This window comes from Tyto alba, unplaced genomic scaffold, assembly GCF_018691265.1.
Source record: "Tyto alba isolate M040663 unplaced genomic scaffold, T.alba_DEE_v4.0 Super-Scaffold_33, whole genome shotgun sequence".
Classification (NCBI taxonomy): Eukaryota; Metazoa; Chordata; class Aves; order Strigiformes; family Tytonidae; genus Tyto; species Tyto alba.
Genome location: NW_024881308.1, coordinates 15,924,901 through 15,946,675, shown reverse-complemented (window position 1 = coordinate 15,946,675; position 21,775 = coordinate 15,924,901). Strand labels below are relative to the sequence as shown.

At 48.4% G+C, this 21,775-nt stretch overlaps 1 protein-coding gene across 1 annotated transcript; it reads left to right on the top strand.

The window, feature by feature from the left end:
• Positions 1–1,357: 1,357 nt before the first annotated feature.
• Positions 1,358–16,782, top strand: OPRL1 (opioid related nociceptin receptor 1). Its single transcript, XM_042801120.1, has 5 exons — positions 1,358–1,409; positions 2,743–3,061; positions 3,575–3,829; positions 13,023–13,378; positions 13,642–16,782. Exons 3-5 carry the CDS (start codon positions 3,603–3,605, stop codon positions 14,163–14,165), a joined length of 1,107 nt encoding a protein of 368 aa, XP_042657054.1. The 5' UTR covers positions 1,358–1,409; positions 2,743–3,061; positions 3,575–3,602; the 3' UTR covers positions 14,166–16,782.
• The last annotated feature ends 4,993 nt before the right edge of the window (positions 16,783–21,775 follow it).

Genomic DNA, 21,775 nt, shown 5'->3' with positions numbered 1-21,775 from the left:
TTAGGAACAGTGTCTGTAAAATTAACCTGGTTGAAACAATGGTAGATGTAATTATTGTCGTTTGAACTAGATTAGCTTGGAATAAGGTTTGTTCATCCACAACTGGATAGACCATATCGATGGTCTAGGAGCCTGGAGATAGATATACTGTAGGTATGTGGGGAAAGCTCAAGGTCTTGCCTGTGCCAACATATATCCATTAACCAAGCAGAGAACACACATGCCTGGGACCTAGCTGTGGTTCTTTATAACAAACTTCTGAAAATTTGCAGAAAAAAAAAAAAAAAATCCAAAAATATGCACAAAGCTCATTTTCAGACAAATTTTAGTTTATATGGATATTCTAATTATTTACCCAGTTAAAACATTTTTGTATATCTTGATTGAATCTTATTTTGCAGATATTCAGTGGGAAGTGGGGTTGACAAAAACGTTATTTGTACCATGGATATGTTTTTTGACTTATGTTTGTGCTCTGGACACTTGTAAATCCAGCATCTATTTGTGGGGTGTCACCTGCGGCTTTCATGCACACTTTCTGGGCAACCACTGCCTGGAAAAGGGGTTGCATCTTTGGCTTGTTCTTTTTTGGCTTTTGTTACCTTGCTGTAGGCATAGAAACCTTCAAGGAGAGGAGTTTGTTTTTCTAAGCAATAGGCTGGGAGATGTCCTTTTGGGTCACTCAGATGAAATCTTGGTCTTCCTTCTCAGCCTTGGTACATAGACTCCAGTGGACACGACAAAGACTTTTGATAAGGGAGAAATCTGGTCAGTCTCCTTCTCTTGAGATGACTCTCCCCCTCTCAACCCAAGGATCCTAAGAAGAGCAGAAGGTAAGATACCATGAGATGTTCTGGAAGGACAGATCTCTTCATGGTTGAATTAGGATTGAAGGTGAAATCATGCGAAACAGCAGGATTGGGACTGAAGGTGCAGCATGAACATCCTGGGCTCTTTCCTGTGCAAGAGGACAGGGCTGAACAGTGTGAAGATGATGGATGGATGGATGGATGGATGGATGGATGGATGGATGGATGGATGGATGAGAATTTTCGGAAGAGTTTTTGTCCCAGACACTAAACTTGTCTTGCTGTCAGTAGTTCAAGGTGGCAATCCTGACCCCCTTTTACAGCAGTCATTCCAAAACACTAGGCTGTGTCGAGTCAAAACAAGCACTGCAATAAGATAAATAGGTGAACATGCTGGTTTTGCTGCACTGAATTAACATAAAATGAGTATATGAAGGGCTGAGTGCATTTATTGGGGTGGGAGCCAGCAGAGAGGAACAGAGCTGAATTTGCAAACACTCTTTTTCCCGTAGACTCCTGGGCTGTCCAGCCGGGCTGTCTCACACTGATTTACTGCTGTCCTTCCTTCAGCCTTTGAAAATCAATCCATTAACAATTAAGGTAATGTCTAGCCTAGTATTTATTTCACACTCTCTCGTTAATGGACTGACAAAAAAGAAAAAACTTCTTCAAGCACTAGGACTGTTGTATTTCACAAGTGGGCTGTGTGTCTGGGTCATGCTTTTTCCCTTGTTCCCTCTTAGAGCTGAGACCTGCTCTTATGGAAGCATTCAGGAAAATTACCCCACATTACCATACCATATCATTACATTCCTTGTAAAGAAGGTGCAGCTTCTGTGCTAAATATCCCCAGCCAGCCATTAAAGCAGAACTGGAGTGGAAAGGGCTAGCCCTGAACGTGCCTGCTGGGCCCAAGCAGCTCTGCCTTGGGCTATCTGTGGGATCTGGAAGAGAAAGAAGCATTTACTGCCCAAAGAGCCCATTTTCCTTTTCTCCATCTCCTTCTGGGCAATAGCAGTGTGCCCCAAATTAGGTCTGACCCGCGTGTCTCTGCTTGTGTCCCCAAAACAAACTGCTGGGCAATGGCATCTTCAGGGGAACACTACAGATGCCCAGAGCCACTGGACCACGAGGCTCTAGTTCTCAGCAGTCAACCTGCCCCTGAGCTGGGATCAAGGTGGGGATGGACCCCAAAGACCTCTTTGGGATGGGGTGGGTGGCATACTTGGGGGGCTCTGTAGCTCTCAGGCACTGAATTTATCAGAGTCAGTGTCCCACAGCCAGATTGGGAACAGCAGGGACCTGTGGGGTCTGCATGGATTGCTCCACCCTAAGGTGATGAATGTACCACTGCAGCTTCTGGAAATAAATGTGCTACTCTAACTCCGATCCTAAGTGCAGGATGTTTCAGGTTACAAAAACGATCTTTAGCGAATGCCACTAGAAGAATACTAAATAATAACAATTTTCTTCCCCCTCAGTTCTCAGTCCTCCTTGTATTTTTGCCAGTTTCTAGGTCAAATCCCCCATTCTGCTTCTCCTGCGCTAGCACAGCGTTCAGGTTGCACAATTGCAGGGGAGGGAGGAATTTGCTTTCCGAAGCCCTGTCTCCCCAGTGCCCCCATCCTTCCCTTCCCTCCTTCCCAGTGCCTCTGGGTGGGTGGGAGCCCATTCTAGGTAGGCTGCGGGGCCCCTCCGCACCCCGGGGGGGTTGCGGCAGGGTTTGGGGGGGGGATGGTGCTGGACCCCCACTCCGGGGGTGGGACTGGGAGGGGGGGGGGGGGGCTGCCGGCAGCTCGGAGCGTCTGGGGGAGCGAAGGGAGGACGCTGCCCTTGAGCTCGCAGGTGTGGGCTTGCTTTCTGTCTGGTTATTTATTTATTTTTTTTTTTAACTTCCTCCCCCCCCTTTTTTTTTCTCCTTCCCCCCCCCCAGCTTTTCTCTTACGCAGTGGGAGAAGCCAAGCAGCCGGGGCTGGCTCTGCCCAGCCGCCGTCCGTCCTCCCTCCCTCCCTCTTCCCCATCCCTCCCTTTTCCTTAAAAACGTGGGCTCCGGGGTGCAGCCCCCTGCGCTGGCAGCATCCCTGCCTGCGAGGAGCAGCCCCTTACCACCGCGCCCCCCCCCCCCCCCCCCCCCCCCCCATCCGAAGCGGAGCCTGCAACCCGGCTTTGGTGTCCCCCCCGCCCCAGCCCGGGGGTGTCTGGATGCGGCCGCGGGGCAGGGAGCCGGGCTAGAGGCAAAACCCCCTCCCCAGGTAAGCACCCAAGGGGGGGTTTCTTTTAAATTCGGGGCTTTTCCCGCTGTTTCAGCGGGGTGGGGGCCATGGGGGTGCGTGTGATGCCCCAACAGTAGGTACAAGCCCCCAGCTCTGATGGGAGGCTGCAGCGGGTCTCGGATGGGGGGGGTGGGTGGGTGGGTGTGGGGGGATTTGGGGGCACAAAGCTGCGTGTTGGGGACTCACCGACCCGGCAGGTAGGAGCATCCAAGGCTTGGGAGGGATGGCGTTGTGCAGCCCGCACGTCCCCTGCGCCGGTGGTGTGGAGATATGCGAGAGCTCCCTGTGTGCTCAGGCTGCACCAAGCTCTCAGGGTTGCATCCCATTTAAAATGCTCCGGAGGGGAGGTTTTGGGGGGGGTGTGTGTGTGCTATTCTCTCCCCGGCAATAAATCATCCTGCTCCCCCAGCGTTTCTCACGCACATGCTTTGCTACGGTCCCACGCGACCCGATAGATCAGCGGATCTTCAAACTGTCTCTTTGCTGCCCCAGGTCCTTGCGCACAGGCTGGTGTTTCAGGATGGACCCGCTCTTCCCTGCCCATATTTTGGAAGACCCTGACCTGAGGAAGCTGCTGAACGACTCCTCCATGCTGAACCTGAGCTTTCTCCCCAGTAACTGGTTCAACAACAGCACGGGGGACAGCTTCCTGCCGCTGAGCATCAAGATCACCATCGTGGTTGTCTACTCCATTGTGTGCATCGTGGGGCTGGTGGGCAACTGCTCCGTCATGTATGTGATCGTCAGGTAGGACACGCAGGCAGCACGCCAGGGAGGCTCTGGGAGGAGGGGGGCTGTGAGTGGGGCAGACCTTCCCCCCCTAAATCCCTGCAGGGTGAAGCAGGCAGGGGCTTCCCTGGGCATTGCGACGTGCTTTAGAGGTAACAGTGTGGCATTCGGTTTATTGTTTTGGTTTTATTTTTATTTTTATTTTTTTTTTCCCTTCCTAGGCTGTGATGAAGGTTCCCACCAGCTTTCAGCTGCCCTCTGGTGCCTCCTAAAGTTTAACCCAGAGAATGGAACAGAGTGATCAGATCTGCTCCAAAAAAAAAAAAAAAAAAAAGGGGGGGAGGCTTTTCTACAAACTGTCGGGTAGGGAGCTGGATGTCCCTGGGGAGGGCAAAGTGCTGGGAGCATCCTGCTGCTGGGGCGTGCCTGATCTTTAACAGGACCTCTGCCTCCTGTGCTGTGTCCAGCACCCCAGCTGTGACTGCAGGTGCTGCTCCATCTGGGAGCTGGTGCTTTCCAAGGCTGAACCTAGTTGCATGGGAAAGGGCCTGCTGGGAGGCTCAGTCTTACAGGAGGGGGGAAAAAAAAAAAATAAAAAAAAAAAAATCATCACAAATATAGCTCTTCCATCTCTTTGGAAATTATAGGCATGAATAAGGTGTGACAGGATGCTGCAGAGATGAGGGCAACTTCTCTGGCTCCTCACACTGAAGTTGGGAGAGCAGGGGGGGACCCTTGCAGGGGGACGGAGCACTGAGCAGGCACTGCCCAGTCTCCCTGCACATTGCTGGCATTTTAGGTGTCCCCATCTGGTTCTGCTGTGGTTCAAACCCTGCTATTTCCTAGACTCAGAAACCCTGTTCCCCCCTGTACGTACAAAATAAGTTTATCAACCGTTAGGGCTGTAATTCTGTGTCAAAAGCCCGCAACCCCCTTCTGATCTCTGTACCCTGTATGTTAAGGAGTGAGCTTCCATTTCATGCACATCCCAGAGCAGATTCTTGATGCAGGTGGGTGCTGCCAGCAAAGAAAAGACGGGGTGAGTTTGTTTTCTCCTCCAACAGAGGATGAAAATATTTAGTAGGTATTCAGACACTGATGAGATTAAGTCTTGCTCCTGCCAGGAGCCCTGCTGCTTCCACAGCATCTTTCCCTAAAACACACACAACTCTGCTAGGGGAGACACTGCAAAATTAAGTCCCAGGCTGATGAACAGCACCTGAATCTCTGCTAGAAGGGCGAAGTGACATGGCTTTTCACCAGGCCGCCTGCCCGAGGAGTTCGTGGCCGGGGGAAGGGATCGCGTTAGCCCTGCGGAGTCTGGAGACGGAGAGAGGAGGTTTGCAGTGCAGCAGTGCCGCGTTGGGAGAGCTCGTGTTTCTGTTCAGTGTAGTAGCAGTGACTGGAGTAGGCACGGTGTTTGTGGGTGCGCGTAAGCGTGGCGAGCAGTGAGTCTCTGCCAGTGAGAAGTCTCTGTCCCACGGCGATGCAGCTCCCCGGGAGCGGCCGAGCCGGTGTGCAGGCAGGGGAAGGGAGTCCTCGCCCCATGCGTGAACCTTAGACGTGTCAGAAGGAGAAGAATTGGCAGAAATCTTCTCCCTGTCTGCGAAGGTCTCGTGGGATGTGGACAGCAGGACCAGGGCTGGGGCTGGTGTATCACCAAGAATATGAATGTCCCACACCAGCGTCCTGGTCAGGGTGGACGTGTGCCCTGGCTATGAAGGACCATGCTTTTAAAATGGTGGCTTCTGTTCCATTCCTTTCTGGCTTCTTTGATACCTTCCAGCTGGATAAATGGGACCCAAGAAAAGAAAGTGGGAGTGGGATTTAGCACTGTGATTTTCCTTGGAAAGTAACTTTTTTTTTTTTTTTTTTTTTTTGTGTGTCCTCTGGTTTTAAGCAATTGAAAACTGAAGACAGGGGTCATCCTCATCTCCCTCAGGCCTTTCCCATTTCTTCCATTTCCCCTTTATCCAGGAACCCCTGTACATACAAAAAAGCCAACAGAAATTTGAATTATTTGGGTACTCCTTTTTGGGGATTCACCTCTGTTTTTCAGAAAAAAACCCAAAACACCTCTGTGAGCCTGGAGGGCCCCCTTGAATAATGTGTGCTGGGGAAGTAATAACTGAGCTAGAGCATGTATAGAAGAAGCTGCTCTTTTGCCCTGGTTGTCCCCATCAGTGTCTCCTGGGAGCTCAGTACTGAGCTGAGACTAACACTGTTATACCCAGGGAGGTGACCCTTCTTGGTTCGGTGAGTAACTACAACTTTTGGTTATCTCTGCCCAGGATTTTTCTCTCCTTGCTCTTTCTGTTCAGGTCAGGAGCAGGTGTGGGGATAAACTGGAGTCAATATCTCACACTCTTGACCCTGGTAATGCATGCAGATTCATGCAGAGCTGCCAAATTAGTGGCCGTGCAAGGAGGATGTTGATGACTTCGCAAGCACAGCTTTTTCTCCCCAGACTGGAGCATTGGTACTTCTGGGCTTCATGCATTAAATAGAATCTTTTTTCAGTAGGTTGAAAGTTGGTTGCTGGTAAGTCAACATGGGGTTTTGGGACTCTTAATGTTGTATCTCTTCCATTAATGGAAAAAAGACTGACAAACCCACTGTGCTGCACCCCTATCATCTTTGGGTATGGTGCATCCTACAAAAGCTATTTTTTTTTTTTTTTTCATTTCCATGTTTATATTTCACCAGGGATAAGCAGACTTCAGCATGTCACACAACCTATAAGAAACCAGACTATTATCTTCCACAAAAAAGAATGGTACGGTGACGTAGACAGTAATTGTTTCCTGTTTTTGAGGGAGTTGAGAAATACAAAGACTCTAATATCAGCACTCGAGGAAATTGGAGGCATCAGGAAGGCTTGTTTTTTGTTCCTCTTGAATGAGTTTTTTGCAGTGCCAAGGGAAAAGTTTAAGATCTTCCGGTATGTCACACAAAAATACAAATTCAAAGCCACCTCTGGGTTTTCCCCTCTCTTGTAGAACTCAGCCCACATCTCTATTATACTTGGAGTGATTTAACATTTGGGACGATTAATTTATTGAGACAGTCATCATGTGACTAGCAATCCCCTTCTAATGCTGAGCAGCACTAATTGGATAAGACTGAGAAGGGCTCTCATCAGGAACAGGATTTCCTGGACAGTAAAGGGCCTATTGTGGAAACCTGCCTTGTCTGTGGCTTTGTTCTGCTTGCTCATTGTGGCGATAATGCCTCCCCTCCCTCCTTCTCCTTCTGCTGTTTGCTCTCTTCTGCATATATTTCCTGTACTGCTTTTTAATGAATGTGAAACCAGGAGTTGAACAGCACGAGGCAGGGAGAGTGGGGGGAGCCAGGGTGCTGAGGTCCCTCTTAACTCGGTGCTCCAGGGCTGGATGCTCAAGAGCTTTCTTTTTTAGGAAGAAATGTGAAGGGGATGTATTGTTCTTGCAGTGGCCGTGGGGGTGGATGACCCGTGGGGCTGGAGGTGATGCTGACCCTGCTGCACAGGGTTTGACCGAGACACCCCCCCCCCCCCCCCCCCAAGCCACCACCGGTGGGTCAGGGAAGGGACCAGGGATGGCATGCAGCTTCTGGTCCAGGGAGTCCTCTGTCCCCCCCCGCCCCCAGCTCCATCCTGCTCCTATGGTGCTCAGCAGTGATGATCTGGAGGACCCTCTTCCTCAGTGTTGTCTCTGCTCGCCTGGATCAGGCCCCCGTGGGAATGGTGCCTCGCTTCTCCTCTTTCCCATGGCAGCTCTCCCTTGCGAGCCGAGCAAAGTATTGGGGATGCTTGGCTCTCCCTGTTTGAAGAACACTGTTTCAGAGCATTTTAAGCAGCTGTTTAGGCAGATTAGGGCTGTTGGGCCCCTACGCTTCCATTTGTTGCTTCCAGGTGAAGCTTCAAGAGGAGGGATGTGATGGGGGCGGCTGCCTGGGGATGGCTGTGCCACCCGTTATCCTGCTTGAAAACTCCATCAATCCCTGAGAAACAGGGGTGAGGGCAGCTGGGTGTGATGAGACAGGGAAAATTAAGATAATTCTGACATTGCAAAGATGGCGATTTCTTAATAGAAAGCTTTTTAAGGGAAGAGCCTCGACCAGCTGTGTGTGTCAGAGCTGAAATCGAGGGAGTGCTTAATGTGGTGTGAACACAGTGGACACCAGTGGGGCCATCTGAGACCTCAGCTCTCTCCAGGTTAGCCTCATTTGGTTTTTCCTGGTGAAAAAAAAAACAAACCAGTTGCGATTTGTAGAGAAGGGAAACCCATATCGAGGGCTCTGTGCTGTGGAGGGTGATTGGAGCTGGGGGAGGATGGCAAAGTGAGCAGGAGGGGGACCTGCTGCAAAAGGCAGGTCTGCAGCTCCCCACTTTCCAGGCCCCCACGAGCCCGGGTGAGCTGGGCTCAGCCACATGGCTCATAACAGCTATGTGTGGCCCCTGATAACAAAGCTCCTGCACTTCCAGTGTGTGCTGGAGGGCTCCTGGATTCACCTGGCTTCAGTGGCATGACTAGAAAGGAATCATCCGTGTGCAGCAGTAATTCTGTGATGTTTAATGTGGGACTTGGTTGCCTATGCTTTTCCAGGGACTGGGCAATTCCCAACAGCGTTTAGGGCACGAGCAGCTCAGCAGAGGCAGATCCAGCCCCGGGCCAGGGGTGAGAGCAGCTTGCTGCAGGATGGGTGCTGGCAAACACTTTCCTTAAACTGAAGCACCATTCCTGGTGGCCATGCATCTGCTCGGGGTTGCATGAGCATCCCCACAAGTCGCAGAGGCTTTTGCAGCAGCGGCCACCCAGCCTCTGCCCTCGGCATGGCAGCGGTCGGGGGCCAAGCAATGTCCCTGTTCGTGCTGGTTGCCAGAGAGGACTCTGAGGAGGGAGGGCACCAGCATCACCCAGACACTGCAGCGAAGCTCAAAGGGCAAGAAAATAATCTGTTCCACAGCACTGCCGCTCACCCTGGCTGGCGACAGATTCCTTAACCTCTGCTAGTCAGTCACTGTCCTGCCAGGTAATTAATAGGCTTTTACATGTCAACATTGCTGGCTGCTTTGCTTTAGCATCTGGCTTCATAGTCCAAAGTGATTTAAAACTGTCCTTATTAATGTGGTTTTTTTTTTTTTTTTTTTTTTTTTGCGTGTGGCCTGTTGAGCTATTAAGAATAAACTGGCTTGAATTAGGTAATTTCAGGATGAGTGGAGTGCTGGAAAGGTGATCAGAGCGGCAGGGACTTGGGAAGCAGAGTGTGGGTGTATGGCTGGGAGGACACAAACCACAATGGTACGTGCTAGATCAAATATCAGCTTCATATAAACTATGGATGAAGACCTGGTTGGGAGCAGAGATGTCAGTGAACTGGTGCTGATTTCCACCTTCAGAGGATGGGAGCATCTCAGCAAAAAATCCTCCTTAAGCCTTTTCTGTTCTGTTTTGCTTCCCTGTGCGTGTCTGGGGAGGGCAGCAAAGGCTGTCGCTGATGCCAGGGTTGGGGTGGGAACGGAGGGAGCTGCTCAAGGTGAACAGCACTGTCTGCATCCTGATTAGCTGGAGCTGTGGATATCAAAATCAAGAGGCAGATTGCTCCTGGAGGTAATGCTCATGGCTCCCCAGGGCTGAAGGCTTTGCTCCGATTCCTCTGCCCCTTGCGTCTCAGCCCCGTTTTGGGTTGTAGGTTTGTTGCAGTGGCTGCTCCTTGGTCCTGGGGCACCCGGAGCTGCTGGCTGCCCTGCAGCCTCGCCTTGGCTGCGTGGAAAGGAGGGAGTGATGCTGAAACAACAGGTTGGCAGCTCACCCTGAGGCTCAACCAGGGGCAGAATCTGCCCTTGTGAAAAAAAAAAAAAAAAAAACCAGGACCTCAGAACCCAGTATGTGGAAGAGCTGTTTCCTACCCATCCCCTCCTCTCCCACACTGTGAGTTCCTCTCGCTGAAGCACAGCTTTGTTCCAGGTAACGCTGCTTGAGGTCCCCTTAGCAAAAAGGAGGGGGAAGCTGAGTGCTGAGCTGATACCCAGGCGTTTTTCCTCTTAGGCTTCAGCAGGCGGGAGGACAGAAGAGCAGAGTGATTACTTTTGTGACAAAGGTGGAGCTGGATGGAGAGCTGAGAACTGCCCTGTGGGAGATGCTCCATTAGGAAATTGCCTCCGTGACTGAGTGCAAGAAAGTGGCTCAGTGGGGAGCTAATGTCCTCTGTGGAGGTCACAGGCTTATTGGAATTGGAGCTGTGCTCTGGGGGGGACCTTAGGTACCTCCTAACACTCAAGAGTTTAATTTGTCTCTTTTGTGCAGATTAAGAAAGAGAACGCTTTCAGTTCCCGGAGGAAAACAAAAAGAGGTTAATCCACAAAGTGATTAATTGATTTTTTTGTTTGTACTGAACATTCTGGAAATGTTTGGGAACATTGGCTGGTTGGGATAATGGCTGTTGGCTCTCAGTGTGCAGAGAAAACAGAGCTAGAAGTAATTATTTAGGTGCGAATTAATTTCCCCACCTTTCAAGAGCACAAAATCAGCCTTAAAATCCCCTTGAAGGTGGGTTGAAGGAGGTAAGTGGTGGGACAGCATGTCCCCACATCAGAGGGAGCGAGGAAAGGTGGCTCTGCCGTCACCTCGAGGAGGTGGTAAGGAAAGAGGCAGCAGAGAAGGATTTGTGTATCGAGGGGGAGTGGATTTTGCAGGGCCAGGCTGAGCAATTGCACCTGGGCTCTGGACTCTTGCTGATAAGTGTCTTGGAGGAGAGGGGCCGGTGGGGTCTCCTGGGGTGGAGGGGGGTGGGAGGGAGCTGAAGGTTTGCGTTCTGCACACCCCAAGCTCAGGGTTAGCTGAGATGCCCCAAACTTCTCACTGTGTTGGGGACGGGGGTGTGTACAGAATCAACGTTGTCCCCCATGGATGCTGGATGGGTGGTAGAGGTGGGTGGATTGCTGCTTGTTTCTCCCACTGGCCAATATAAAAAAAAAAAAAACAACAAGCAAACAAACAAACAAAAACAAAACAAAAAAACTGAACAACCTTTATTTTTTACTGTTTCACAGTAAAGTTGCTCATCATTGTTCAAAACCACAATTGTTATTCCCTCAAGTTATAATATCAGTGAAAGGAGTCAGGGTTAAAGGCATGTTGATGAATTGCCTCCAAGTCCAGTCCTACTGAAGGATGGACTGGAACAACCTTGACCTTTGGGAAGCTGGAGCAAACCCAGCCAGGTCTGTGGTGTGCAGAGAAAGACTACAGCTCCCAGGAGACCTTTGCTGCTGCAGTCTTAGGTGACTCTATAATTTCCTGAAGCCTGAGCTGACAATACTAGTTTTTGTGGGGGCTGATAAACAACAGTGATTTCATTTCTTAATTTTAATTCCCCTCCTCGCTGACCTAGAGGGGAAAGTGTCTGAATCCATCCACAGACCCATCTCATGCTCCCTGTGTGCATTGCCTTGTTTATGCCAACTGCAAGAATTTAAACAAAAAAAGCAAAACTCACCCACCCTGAGATGCGGCTGCTCTGGGGTCCACAGCACTGGAGTCTTATCTATTTCTGTGTAATTCTGCTTAGGAAGTCCCAAAGCTTTAAAGCCCTGGCAGCTGCCTGGTTGTGTTAGATTTGCTTGTTCATCCCTTCACAATAGGAAAGACGCTGGGATTTTTCATCTACTGCTTTTGCTTATATAAATTTATCCGATCTGGGCTGGCTTTCTAAGAACCCACTGTCTGGCTTGGCTGCTGTGATTTCTGGGCCAGAAGGAGCCTGACTCAGGCTTATGTGGGGACCTCAAGTGTTTCCATCAATGCTGACCTCTGAAAGCTTCCCTTGGCTTTCAAAGTCAAATGTAAGAGCATTTATTCTCGTTTTCTGAAGCCACTTTTGAACATCTGATTTCTAATACAAGCACAGCTTAGATGCTGAAGAGGGGTGCAAAATCGACTTTATATTCTGGATTGTGGATCTCCTGGTTATTAGTCTTGCAAACCTGGCTATGTCACCATGAGTCTAAATCGAGTTCAGAGCATGGCAGTGATAATGCTCCTCCAAGCATCTAAATAATCTATCAAGAGCTGAAGTTCAGATCATCAGGGGAGGGTACAGTGCTGAGGAGTGCAGTTGTGGGTTTGCTGTTCTGAATCAATTTGACAAAAAGAGTTTTTGGGTCAAATCAGACCCCATAATATTCCAAACTGAAAATAGTGCAGTAGTTTATGGGTTTAAGTGTTACCCTCAGATGAACTTGCCCTCTGTTAATAACACCCATCATTGTCTGCCATTTCTGGCAACATTTCTGCAAAGGCTATTAGTATAATAAAAGATAAATGAGCTGTAGTTTTAAAATTATACCTATTTGAGCTCTTATTTTGCCCATGAGAGAGGCATCCTGGAGCTGAAATGTTAGATTCAGTCACAGAGTTACCATCGAGTTTCCATTTCTGCAGACCGTGTGCATCCTTGGGTAGGTGATCACATCTTTCTTTGCATCATTTCCCATGTGTAAAATGGAGTTGATTACTGTTAGAACAAGGCGAATCTTTTGGGGCAGTCAGTTCATGTGATAAAAGTAATATAAAAATTATAAAAGTCCTTTGAAGTAGGGTTGACTCATGACTTTATCTGCAAACTATTCCTTTCTTTAGAAAGATCCATTGTGATATTTTGATTTCTGATGTAAACCTCGTTCCTAACCAGTTTTTAGCTGCCACTGGCCAGGTCTGGCCATCTTGCCTATTCTGATTTGTTGGCTCACATTAGCCATAGTCTTTGGCTATGAGCCCATACAAAATGGCTAATCAACTTACCACTGAACCATATGATGCCTTTTGAATCAGCTTACTGGGTAAAGCTCTCACCAATATTTGTGATAATGAAGCCATATGTGATGAAATCCTAGATTAGCCTTACTGAAGTCATTTTCCAAAAAGCACAGTTTGAGTTGACAGCCTCAGGCTTTCATGGTCCTCCCTTGCAGTCCAAGGGAATGATCTTCTCCTGCCCATGAAACTGATGGTGAAGGCACCATTTGTGGTGGTGTAGGAGCTGGGTTGAGCTTTGTGTTGATGAGCATGTGGGAGGTAGGAAGGAAAGGGTCGTGTTCTGCCTCTTGCTACACAAGAAAAAACACAGCATCTCCTTCCTGAAGTGACAGAATGCCCTCCTCAGCAGACTTCAATGTCTTACCCATCATGATCAGGTGGTGGTCTAACCATTGCTCATTCCTACCTTTCAGATTCACCAAGATGAAGACAGCAACCAACATTTACATCTTTAACCTTGCCCTGGCTGATACCTTGTGTCTGATGACCTTACCCTTCCAGGGTACGGACACGTTCCTGGGCTTCTGGCCCTTTGGCAACGTCCTCTGCAAGATTGCCATCTCTATAGACTACTACAACATGTTCACAAGCACCTTCACTCTGACGATGATGAGTGTGGACCGCTACATTGCTATCTGCCACCCTATCAAGGCACTGGACATCCGCACTCCCCACAAGGCCAAAGTGGTGAATGTCTGCATCTGGGCACTGGCTTCTGTCTTCGGCATCCCAGCAATGGTGATGGGATCTGCAGAGAATGAGAACAACGGTCAGTACAAATGCATCCAGTGGGTGGGAGGTGCTGGTGGCCAGGAGAGCCCATGGGCTTGGGGAGCTGTTGGAGAGGGGTTCCAGTTTCATCAGTGTGGTGAGCTCTCTGCTGTAAATTCATCTCAATTCTTTCCTTTCTGCCCTTGCCTCTGCATCACTGCCACTGTTTACAGTATTAAACATACTTAAAATAAAAGTGCAGATGCTTTTCTTGATCCAGGTTTGCTGATCTTCCTTTCCTCTCTATGTTTTCACTTGTAGAAATTGATTGTCTAATTAAACTTCCTTCACCCGTGGATTACTGGGATCCAGTGTTTGGCATCTGTGTCTTTCTCTTCTCCTTTATGATCCCTGTGTTGATCATCACCATTTGCTACAGTCTCATGATCAGACGACTCAAGAACGTCCGTGTCCTCTCAGGCTCCAAGGAGAAGGACCGAAACCTGAGGCGCATCACCCGAATGGTCCTGGTGGTGGTGGCAGTCTTCATCATTTGCTGGACTCCCATCCAGATTTTTGTGCTGGTCCAGTGCTTGGGTGCCAAGGCAGAAAGCGAGCTCGAGCTGGCCATCTCCTGCTTCTGCACCGCGCTGGGGTATGCCAACAGCAGCTTGAACCCCGTGCTCTATGCCTTCTTAGATGAGAACTTCAAAGCGTGCTTCAAGAAGTTCTGCTTCCCCACTGCCTTCAGAACCGAGCTCCAAATGTCCAACAGGATGTGCAGCATCGCCAAGGATGTGGCCTATGCCTGCAAGAACTCAGAGGGGACTAACAATCCGGCCTGACTAGGCATGGAAATTCCCATGGTGGCTGTCGCCCAGCAGAGTCCAACCACCCCCACGTCAGAGCTAACTCAGATAACGGCTCTTTAGCAGGACCTCAAAACTGAGAGGTGAGAAACCAAGGAAACAAATCTGGGGGTTGGGAAAACCGGATACTGCAAGAGCATGCAGAAAAAGTGAGCCCATTTGATGCTTCTTTAATTCCCGTGCACACTACACTAAGGGATGCGTTTGAAATCAGCCCTTTGATTCCTGTGAACCCCTGGTGGTTTGCAACACTATTGAGGAATTAAGGGTTTAAAACGGGCATTGCTCTTAGCACTTACACTTTTGCTGTTGGGAGACGCAAAATGCAAACTATTCTATTTCTTTTTTCCCTCCCTGAGTTGTTTAAGATACTAACAGCTCATGTGGCTCACCAGACACTCATGTGTGGGTTTTATTCCTGTGGCATCACTCTGAAATTAGACTTTGCTGAAGCCAAAATGGGCAGCAGCCATCAGACGAAACCCAAGATCATCTCCTGGATGAGTCATCACGAAGGGAAGGATGCAGGGAGGGAGAGGAGGGAGATGGTGGAAAGGGAAATTCAAACTGCCCCGTGGCCAGGAGCCTGGAGAGGACAACATCAGCTCCCGCAGCCGGGGTCTGCGGTAAAACCCTCCGCCTCGAGACGGGAGCAGGGTGATGAGAAGGGACTGTCAAAACTGATGAATGTAGCTCAGAAGAGGAAGAAGAAAAGATGGATGAAGGAATACAAATCCTTGTCTACATGCTGCTATTGTTTTTTTCTAAAACCTGTATTTCCATTGTAATAATGAACAAAATGTGTCTGTATATACACATCTCTATAGTGCTAGAGGTACAGCTATAGTGTAGGATTTCATCTTGCCAAGCATGCCTTGGGGATCTCCCTCTGCGAGAGGAGGGAGGAATGAAGTGGCCTATGTATACATATATTTATGTATTAGGGAAAGCCATTTTGCAGAAATCAGAATGGCAGCTCCTCCAGAAGACATGACATTTCTGGCAGGAGAGGCAGCCTAAAAGTCCCACCTGCTCCACCCGAGAGAAGTGGTGCGCAAACAATACAAAAGGTGGCCGTGTGTTTGTTTTGTTGTTTGTTTGTTTTCCAAAATATGAGATCTGCAATACTGAGAGCACTTGGGAAATGCCGCCAAGGTAGCACCTCTCTTGCCAACCATAGACTGATTTTTCCTCTCCTACTAGGCCAGAGCTTTGTGTAAAATGAAATGTCCCATCATTTCATTTGATAATGAAAGTATTCCCAAAGAATTTAGCCACTGAGTTGGACATTTGCCCTCTGTGCTGGTGGTGACAGCAGACTTGTATTCTCCCTGTAGCACAACAGCCTGGGGAAATCTGGGCAGCCGTGTCCAGTGGTGCTGGTGGGGAAGCAAAGCAACGACCTCCGTTTGGAGATGGAAGGTCAACTCCAATGTGAGAACCGGCAGCCTTGCCTGGACTGTACAGATTTCATGTGAATATATTTCTTGTGCTGTGGTCTATGAGTCTGTATTTTTAATGTTTTGATTTGCCAATCTTTTAATGCTGTCATGTTCTTTATATATGCTGTATAAAAGAATCCTATGTTATATTTCTATGTAGAGCATTTCCCTTATGGTTGGGCTTAAAAAAAAAAAATGCAATTCCAGTGTCCCAGATATAGGACCCAGATCCCTTCTAAACTGCTCAAGCTGGGAAGGTTTTCATGCTGATTAGCTTTTGCTTGGGAATCTTGATGGATACCAGAGCAAACTTTGCAATTAGTGCTTCCCCTGAATAATGTAAGGGGAGGAGGAAACCTGGGCACTTCAAGCACTTTGCAATGGCTGTTTATCCCCAAACCCTCACCAGGAAATCTCTCACGACCCCCAAGCATGCTCAGAAGAACTCCATGAGAACCATGCTGCTGGCAAGCTGCAACCATGCCCTTGAAGAAATGAGTTTGGTGGGCTGTTGTGTTTGTAGATGTGATGACAGTGTTGGTCAGTGAGCAACCTCGAGCCTTTGCAGCCCATCAGCTGTTGTACAGTCTGGCGGGGCCCTGGGTACGGTTGTGTGTGAAGCTGGGGACTGATGGCCAGGCTTTTCTTGCAGTGCCATTAGGGAGCAGGGGAATGTTCGTTAGTAGCTGGCTAAGGAACTGCTGCCCTCCCTTTGTAGTTCTTGGATGGGTTTTTAAATAGATTTATGTCCTCTGGAAAAATATACCTGTGTTTGGCATTTTTTTTAATAAGGATTTTGTTATAATGACTATGCTGCAATGATCTTACATAATCAAGTACTCAATACACGTGTGTTTCCTAAGCTTTTGGGTAATCCCGTGGCCCTTGCAGTGAATGTGTTTAGGCATTCTGTTCAATGCTCAGTGGAGTTTGTTATAAGAAGAGCAACAAAAACCTGAAAGCAAAAGCTTTATTGTACTGTGCCTATGGAATTAAAGGCTTGTGATCGGCCAGCCAGCTGAAGCGCGGGCTCTCGAATTCTCTTCTGAAATGGTTGTGTTGATATGATTTTACAATTACTGCAGTGTAAATGACAGTTTCCTAGGTGGCTACTTGTGCGCTTTAATAAAGGAAAATAAACCTCCCCTGTACTTTGAATGTTGTGAAGTCTGAAAGACTTAGCTGCGTGGGCCGGGGTGTTATTTCAACGCCAGTGCTGCTGGGGTCTTTGCACATGGACTTATTTTTCCAGCTAAACCCACTGCTGAGCACACGCAGTAACACCGAAGCATCCGATCCCGTTTTACTGAGGTCAGTGGGAGCTTTTGTTACGCAGGTAACCTGGAAAGAAAAGATGTGAAAATGCTAGAAAATCAGTGGTTGGGGATGAGGGTGAGGTGCCTGCACTCTGCCAGCCCTGGGTCTCGCAACAGGCAGCTCGGGTGCGGGCAGCTGCCTGCAGTTAGAGGGGAAGTCTGATGCAGGACTAAAACGAGCTCTTCCCTCATACTCTTCCCCACACCTCCTGGGAGTTACGGGGTTAGGCACGATCGTGGAGAACACTGAATTACAGAACTGCTCTGAAATATAAACCGAAGGAATATTCTGTAGCCAGAAAAAAACAGATTAGCCAGTGAGGTGTGCAAAAGGAAAGGGCCTTCTCTCTGCTCAGAGATCAATATCCCCACCCAGGCAGGTAAATATCAGGACAGCTTATTTTAATTAGCAGGGTGATTTCTTTTTTTTTTTTTTTCTTTTTTTTTTTTTTCTTAAAGAGAAAGAAAATTGGTAGGAAAAAAAATGGAAATCTTTATGTTTTTTCTAGTTCAGCTAATTATAAATATAATAAAGTACCCAGGGGTGAGTTCTTATAGCAAAGCCATAAACCACAGTGTTTTATTCAGTACTATGGGATTTATTAATGTATTAAGTGTTCTCTCTGCTGCTGCTGGCTGGAGTCAGCTACTGGAAAGGCTCAGGAATGGGTGAGCTGAGGGCTGAGCTCTCCCCTCGGGTGCTCCTCAGCTCATGGCGCTGGCACATCTGGGAGGATCTCTGGCTTTGGAAGGATGCTTTGCTCTGCTGGTGCCACATAGCCTTTTCTTTCCCCCTGCCCAGGTGGTTCAACCAATGACTTTCCCCCCAGCATGAATCAAAATTTCTAAAAGCAGAAATAAGGTGCAGAATTTACCCCTTTGCCAAAGATTGGATGGTTTTATGCCATGGGAAGAACTTACCCAGGGAGGTGCTGGGTTAACCTTTGCCGAGCTACAGGTCAGACTGAGGGTCGTTGGTTCAAGTGAGTATTCAGTTGGAATCACCCTCCTCGTGCTCACTGCCTGTAGGAGCCACAAAGCCTTTCACCTGCTCCGTGTGCCTCTGGCCCCTGGTGCCAAAGGCAATTTTAACAGGTGGAGGAATCCCAACAACAGAAAGACAAAAGCTGCATTTGCCTCACCTGGTGCCCATTGCTCTGCAGCTCGGGGCTTGCTCTGATGAAGGCACTACCTGATGCTGAGGAGTTGCCATGTCTTTTTTTTCCAAGATGTTTTCGTGATGAACTAGACAGTAGATATGTATTTTATTTTTTTTTTCCCTTCCTTTTTTTTTTTTTTTTTTTTTTCCTTCAGAGGAAGATTTTTTCACTCCTTAAACAGCGACTAGACTCTGATCTCTCTCTGGGTACTTTGGGTTATCATTGCTGGGTAGGACAATGTGTGCCTGGAGAGGGATGCCTCTCACCTTGCAACGCTTTATATAGAAGATGGGTTGTCTCCATAGCTATAGCCTCTTTATTTAAATGAAAAGGATCTCCAGAAGCGGCTGGTTCCTATCTGCTCAGAAGAGGGACTCTTAGACTGGCAGCAAAGCAGACTCTGCCAGAAAACCTCCTGTTTGCTTTCCCACTCATTTCCCTGTGCTTTCCTTCAGCTATTTTTGTGGCTATTTATGCATAAGCAAATTTCTCCTTCCTTCAACAGGGAGCACCTCCTTTGGACAGATCCTGAGCTGTAGCCCTGATTGTGCATTCATGGCTTCACACCGTGTTTCCATGTGAATCTCTGGCAGCAGAGCTTCATTGCTGTGACTTTGCAGAATCAGCCAGTAATTCATATCCCTGATCGTCACCTCCTAAGCCCTGCCCAGGGCTGTCTGAAGCACCAGTTCTTACTCCCTGGCTTTCTCCTATGTTGAGGAAAACCACAAAGCTGAGATGGGAGTGTGACAGAAGGGAAAACCGTCTCAGCTTTGTGGTGAGAAAGGCTTGTGAGGTGGTGAGGCTGCAAAAAGGGAGAGAAAATGGAAGGTGGACCTGAAGTTTCAGCATCAGCCCACAACCCGAGTCAGGGGTGCTGCGTGAGGAACAGAGATGGACTGTAAGAAAGCAGAGAATATGCAGTGGGATGCCAATGAGTGTCTGGCACAGGGTTTTTTTTGGCAGATGGCGGTGTGATATTACCGGATCTGTAGCTGATCCTTGCCACGGCTGAGCTGATGCACATCTATTTTGAGTGACCCACAGTGGCCACATGCACCTGCCCTCTTGCCCATTTAGACTGGGGCTACGTGCCACCTCTGCTCAAAAACACATGATAACACAAGCGTTAAGTTCATAACTCACTTTGAAAGAAGGAATTTTAGGATTTTTCCAAGCAAAGGGATTGATATTGAGGCGGGTGCACTTTAGATCAAAGAACCCTACTTTCACAAACTCCCTTTGTTCCTTTTTTTCAGTACCCTGAAGCCTGGATAAATTGCGTGACAGAATGAAATAATCAATAAATAGAGCTACATGGTTATGTATCTTGGCAACGATGATGCTAATCAACTATGTAAACTGACTTTGCTCTCTCTCTCCCTTAATGCAGTGAAATCCCAGCTGGCTGCAGAAAAGGAGTGATGCTGGCTCATTGCAGTGCTGGGGGACACAGCTCTTTCCCCCTCCTGCCACCTCTCTTATGACATACAAGGTTTCTGCTTCAGCAACCCAAAATCTTGCTAAATTCTTTCTGGGGTAGAAAATGCATAATAATATCCAGCACCAGCTGGGATCACCTTCACCGCCCACAGGAGAACATCTCTCGTTTTCAGATTCTTGGGGATTTGGTCCTCCCGTGGTTATGCTGCTGGAAGGGTCTCCAGGAGCAAACCCCATCCCTCTGTGCTGACACGTGGCATCGCTTGGGATCTTCCTGAGTAATGAGCAGGTTGGATCATTTGTGGGTCTGTACAGCACGGTGTTATACATGACCTTGACTCTTGTTCTTGCTTTGCTCTCAAATCCTTGTGCCTTTTGCAGTATATAGGCGCTGTGTGGGAAATCCTGTCTGCAGAGCCTGTGCATTACTGGGAGGACTTGTAACCTATGCAACCAGCCCACTCTTGTAGCAAAAGGTATTTTTTCCTCCAGTATATGTTATTGCATGAAGCTCCAGTGTGGATGGAGTCTTCCAGCTTGCCTGCAGTGGTCAGGGAAAGCATCCACTGCTTCCATCCCCTCCGGGCCTGCAGCCAGGCAGGATGGGCTGGAGCCAAGAGCTGAGCAGCACCAGCCCTGCCAAACAGCAGATTTTCAGCATAGTGAAGTGAAGGATGAATCTGCAAGAAACCAAGCAGGAAACTTGATTTTTTCCAAGGAAACCACTGACAGAATTAACATCTTCCCACAGTCTGGTTTTTGGTTGCATCAGATCACCTTTCTCCAGGCCACAGAGAGGAGATGAGGCAAAGTTTGAACTGGCCCCATCCATTCTATAAGCATTGATTTCTCGGTGTATTTTCTGTCTGCCATGTGCAGCAAGTGCTCCGAAAAGCTTGTGTCATGCTGATTCATTCAGTGATGGGGAATAAAAACACAAGCTATGTAGTCAATGTGAAATCAAGATTAATGGCTTTTCGGCTTGATTTCCTCTGTGTGAAATGAATCCTGTGTTGTGATTTGGTTATTTAATGTTTGTTCAATGTTAGGCATTAATAGCAACTTCTCTGTGTGCACAGGTCATTTGTTCGCATATTTTGGACTTTCCATCATCTCAGCCTTGCACTGCTCTTGCTTTGCTTAACCACTGAGAAAATTCCTGGAGATAATCACTTGCCTCCAGGGATTAAGCATAAAAGAGCAGAAAATGAGCCCAACTTCTGGTGCTGATGTTTAGCCTTGCTCCCTGCATTCCTGCAGCGGCTTGGGTGTTGGTATGGAAAGCCGGCCAGGGCTGCTACTCCCGAAGTTTGCTTTGGCATCTGAACTGGTGTCTAGTTTGGATGTGCTTGGCTGGAAAACTGCCTCTTGTCTTCTGCCAGGTGTGTGTTAGTGATGCCACTGAGCCTTTTTGCCTTGGGGTTATCTGCCAGGATGGTGTACGATGAGCTGCCCGGCTCCTGGTCAGCTCGGAAGGAAGGAGCTCGGGCCAGAGTGACCCACAGCATGGAGGAGCTCGCTGTCTCCATTGCACAGCTAAGAGAAATGTAATTACATCCGTAGCATTTCCATCAATACCGAGCAGCAGCAGGCTGAGTCTCAGGGGAGGTTTTTCATTGCGTTGAAATCTGACTTTATTAATTACCACCTTCTGATCTCATTTGAGGGTTAAGTTTATGAAACTAAATCCTTATTTCTCTGCTTTCCTTATTCAGCTGCCTTATTGAGTTTTGTCCAGTGGATTGCTTGGATCTTAGAAACTCTCAAGGTGTCTTATTCTTCAGGTATGAGGCGTGCAGGGGAAGCGGCGGAGCAAGGGGAGATGACGGAGACATACAGAAGTCCTGGTGAAAGACAGGGAAAGAAATTACATCTCAGGAAATCTGAAAAAGGGGACAGTTGCCCACTGTCAGAGGTCTTACTCCCAAACTATAGCTTATTTTCCCCTCACTGGGAATTCTCCCTTCCCACGTGGGGTGCCAGTGGCAGCGCCCAGAGCCCCCACACTGCCCAGCAAGGGGACGTCGCGGTGGGGTGCCTTGGCAGAGCCTTTGGTGCATCCTGGGCTGCTCACCCCCTCCCAGAGAAAGCTTTCCTGCCTCTCTCTTTATCCAGCGAGCACCAGACTTGGCTGTAGACACTTATGGGAGTGCCTGTTGTTTATCTAGACATCAAATATTATTTTTTTTGAAAAAAGGGAAAATAGCCACTAAACAGCCCTTGAA

Excerpts from the sequence above, each read along its gene's own strand:
- OPRL1 (XM_042801120.1), top strand. The coding sequence starts at position 3,603 with ATGGACCCGCTCTTCCCTGCCCATATTTTGGAAGACCCTGACCTGAGG. Across the intron at positions 3,830-13,022 it reads GTCATGTATGTGATCGTCAG|ATTCACCAAGATGAAGACAG; the intron begins GTAGGACACGCA and ends CCTACCTTTCAG. Across the intron at positions 13,379-13,641 it reads TGCAGAGAATGAGAACAACG|AAATTGATTGTCTAATTAAA; the intron begins GTCAGTACAAAT and ends TTTCACTTGTAG.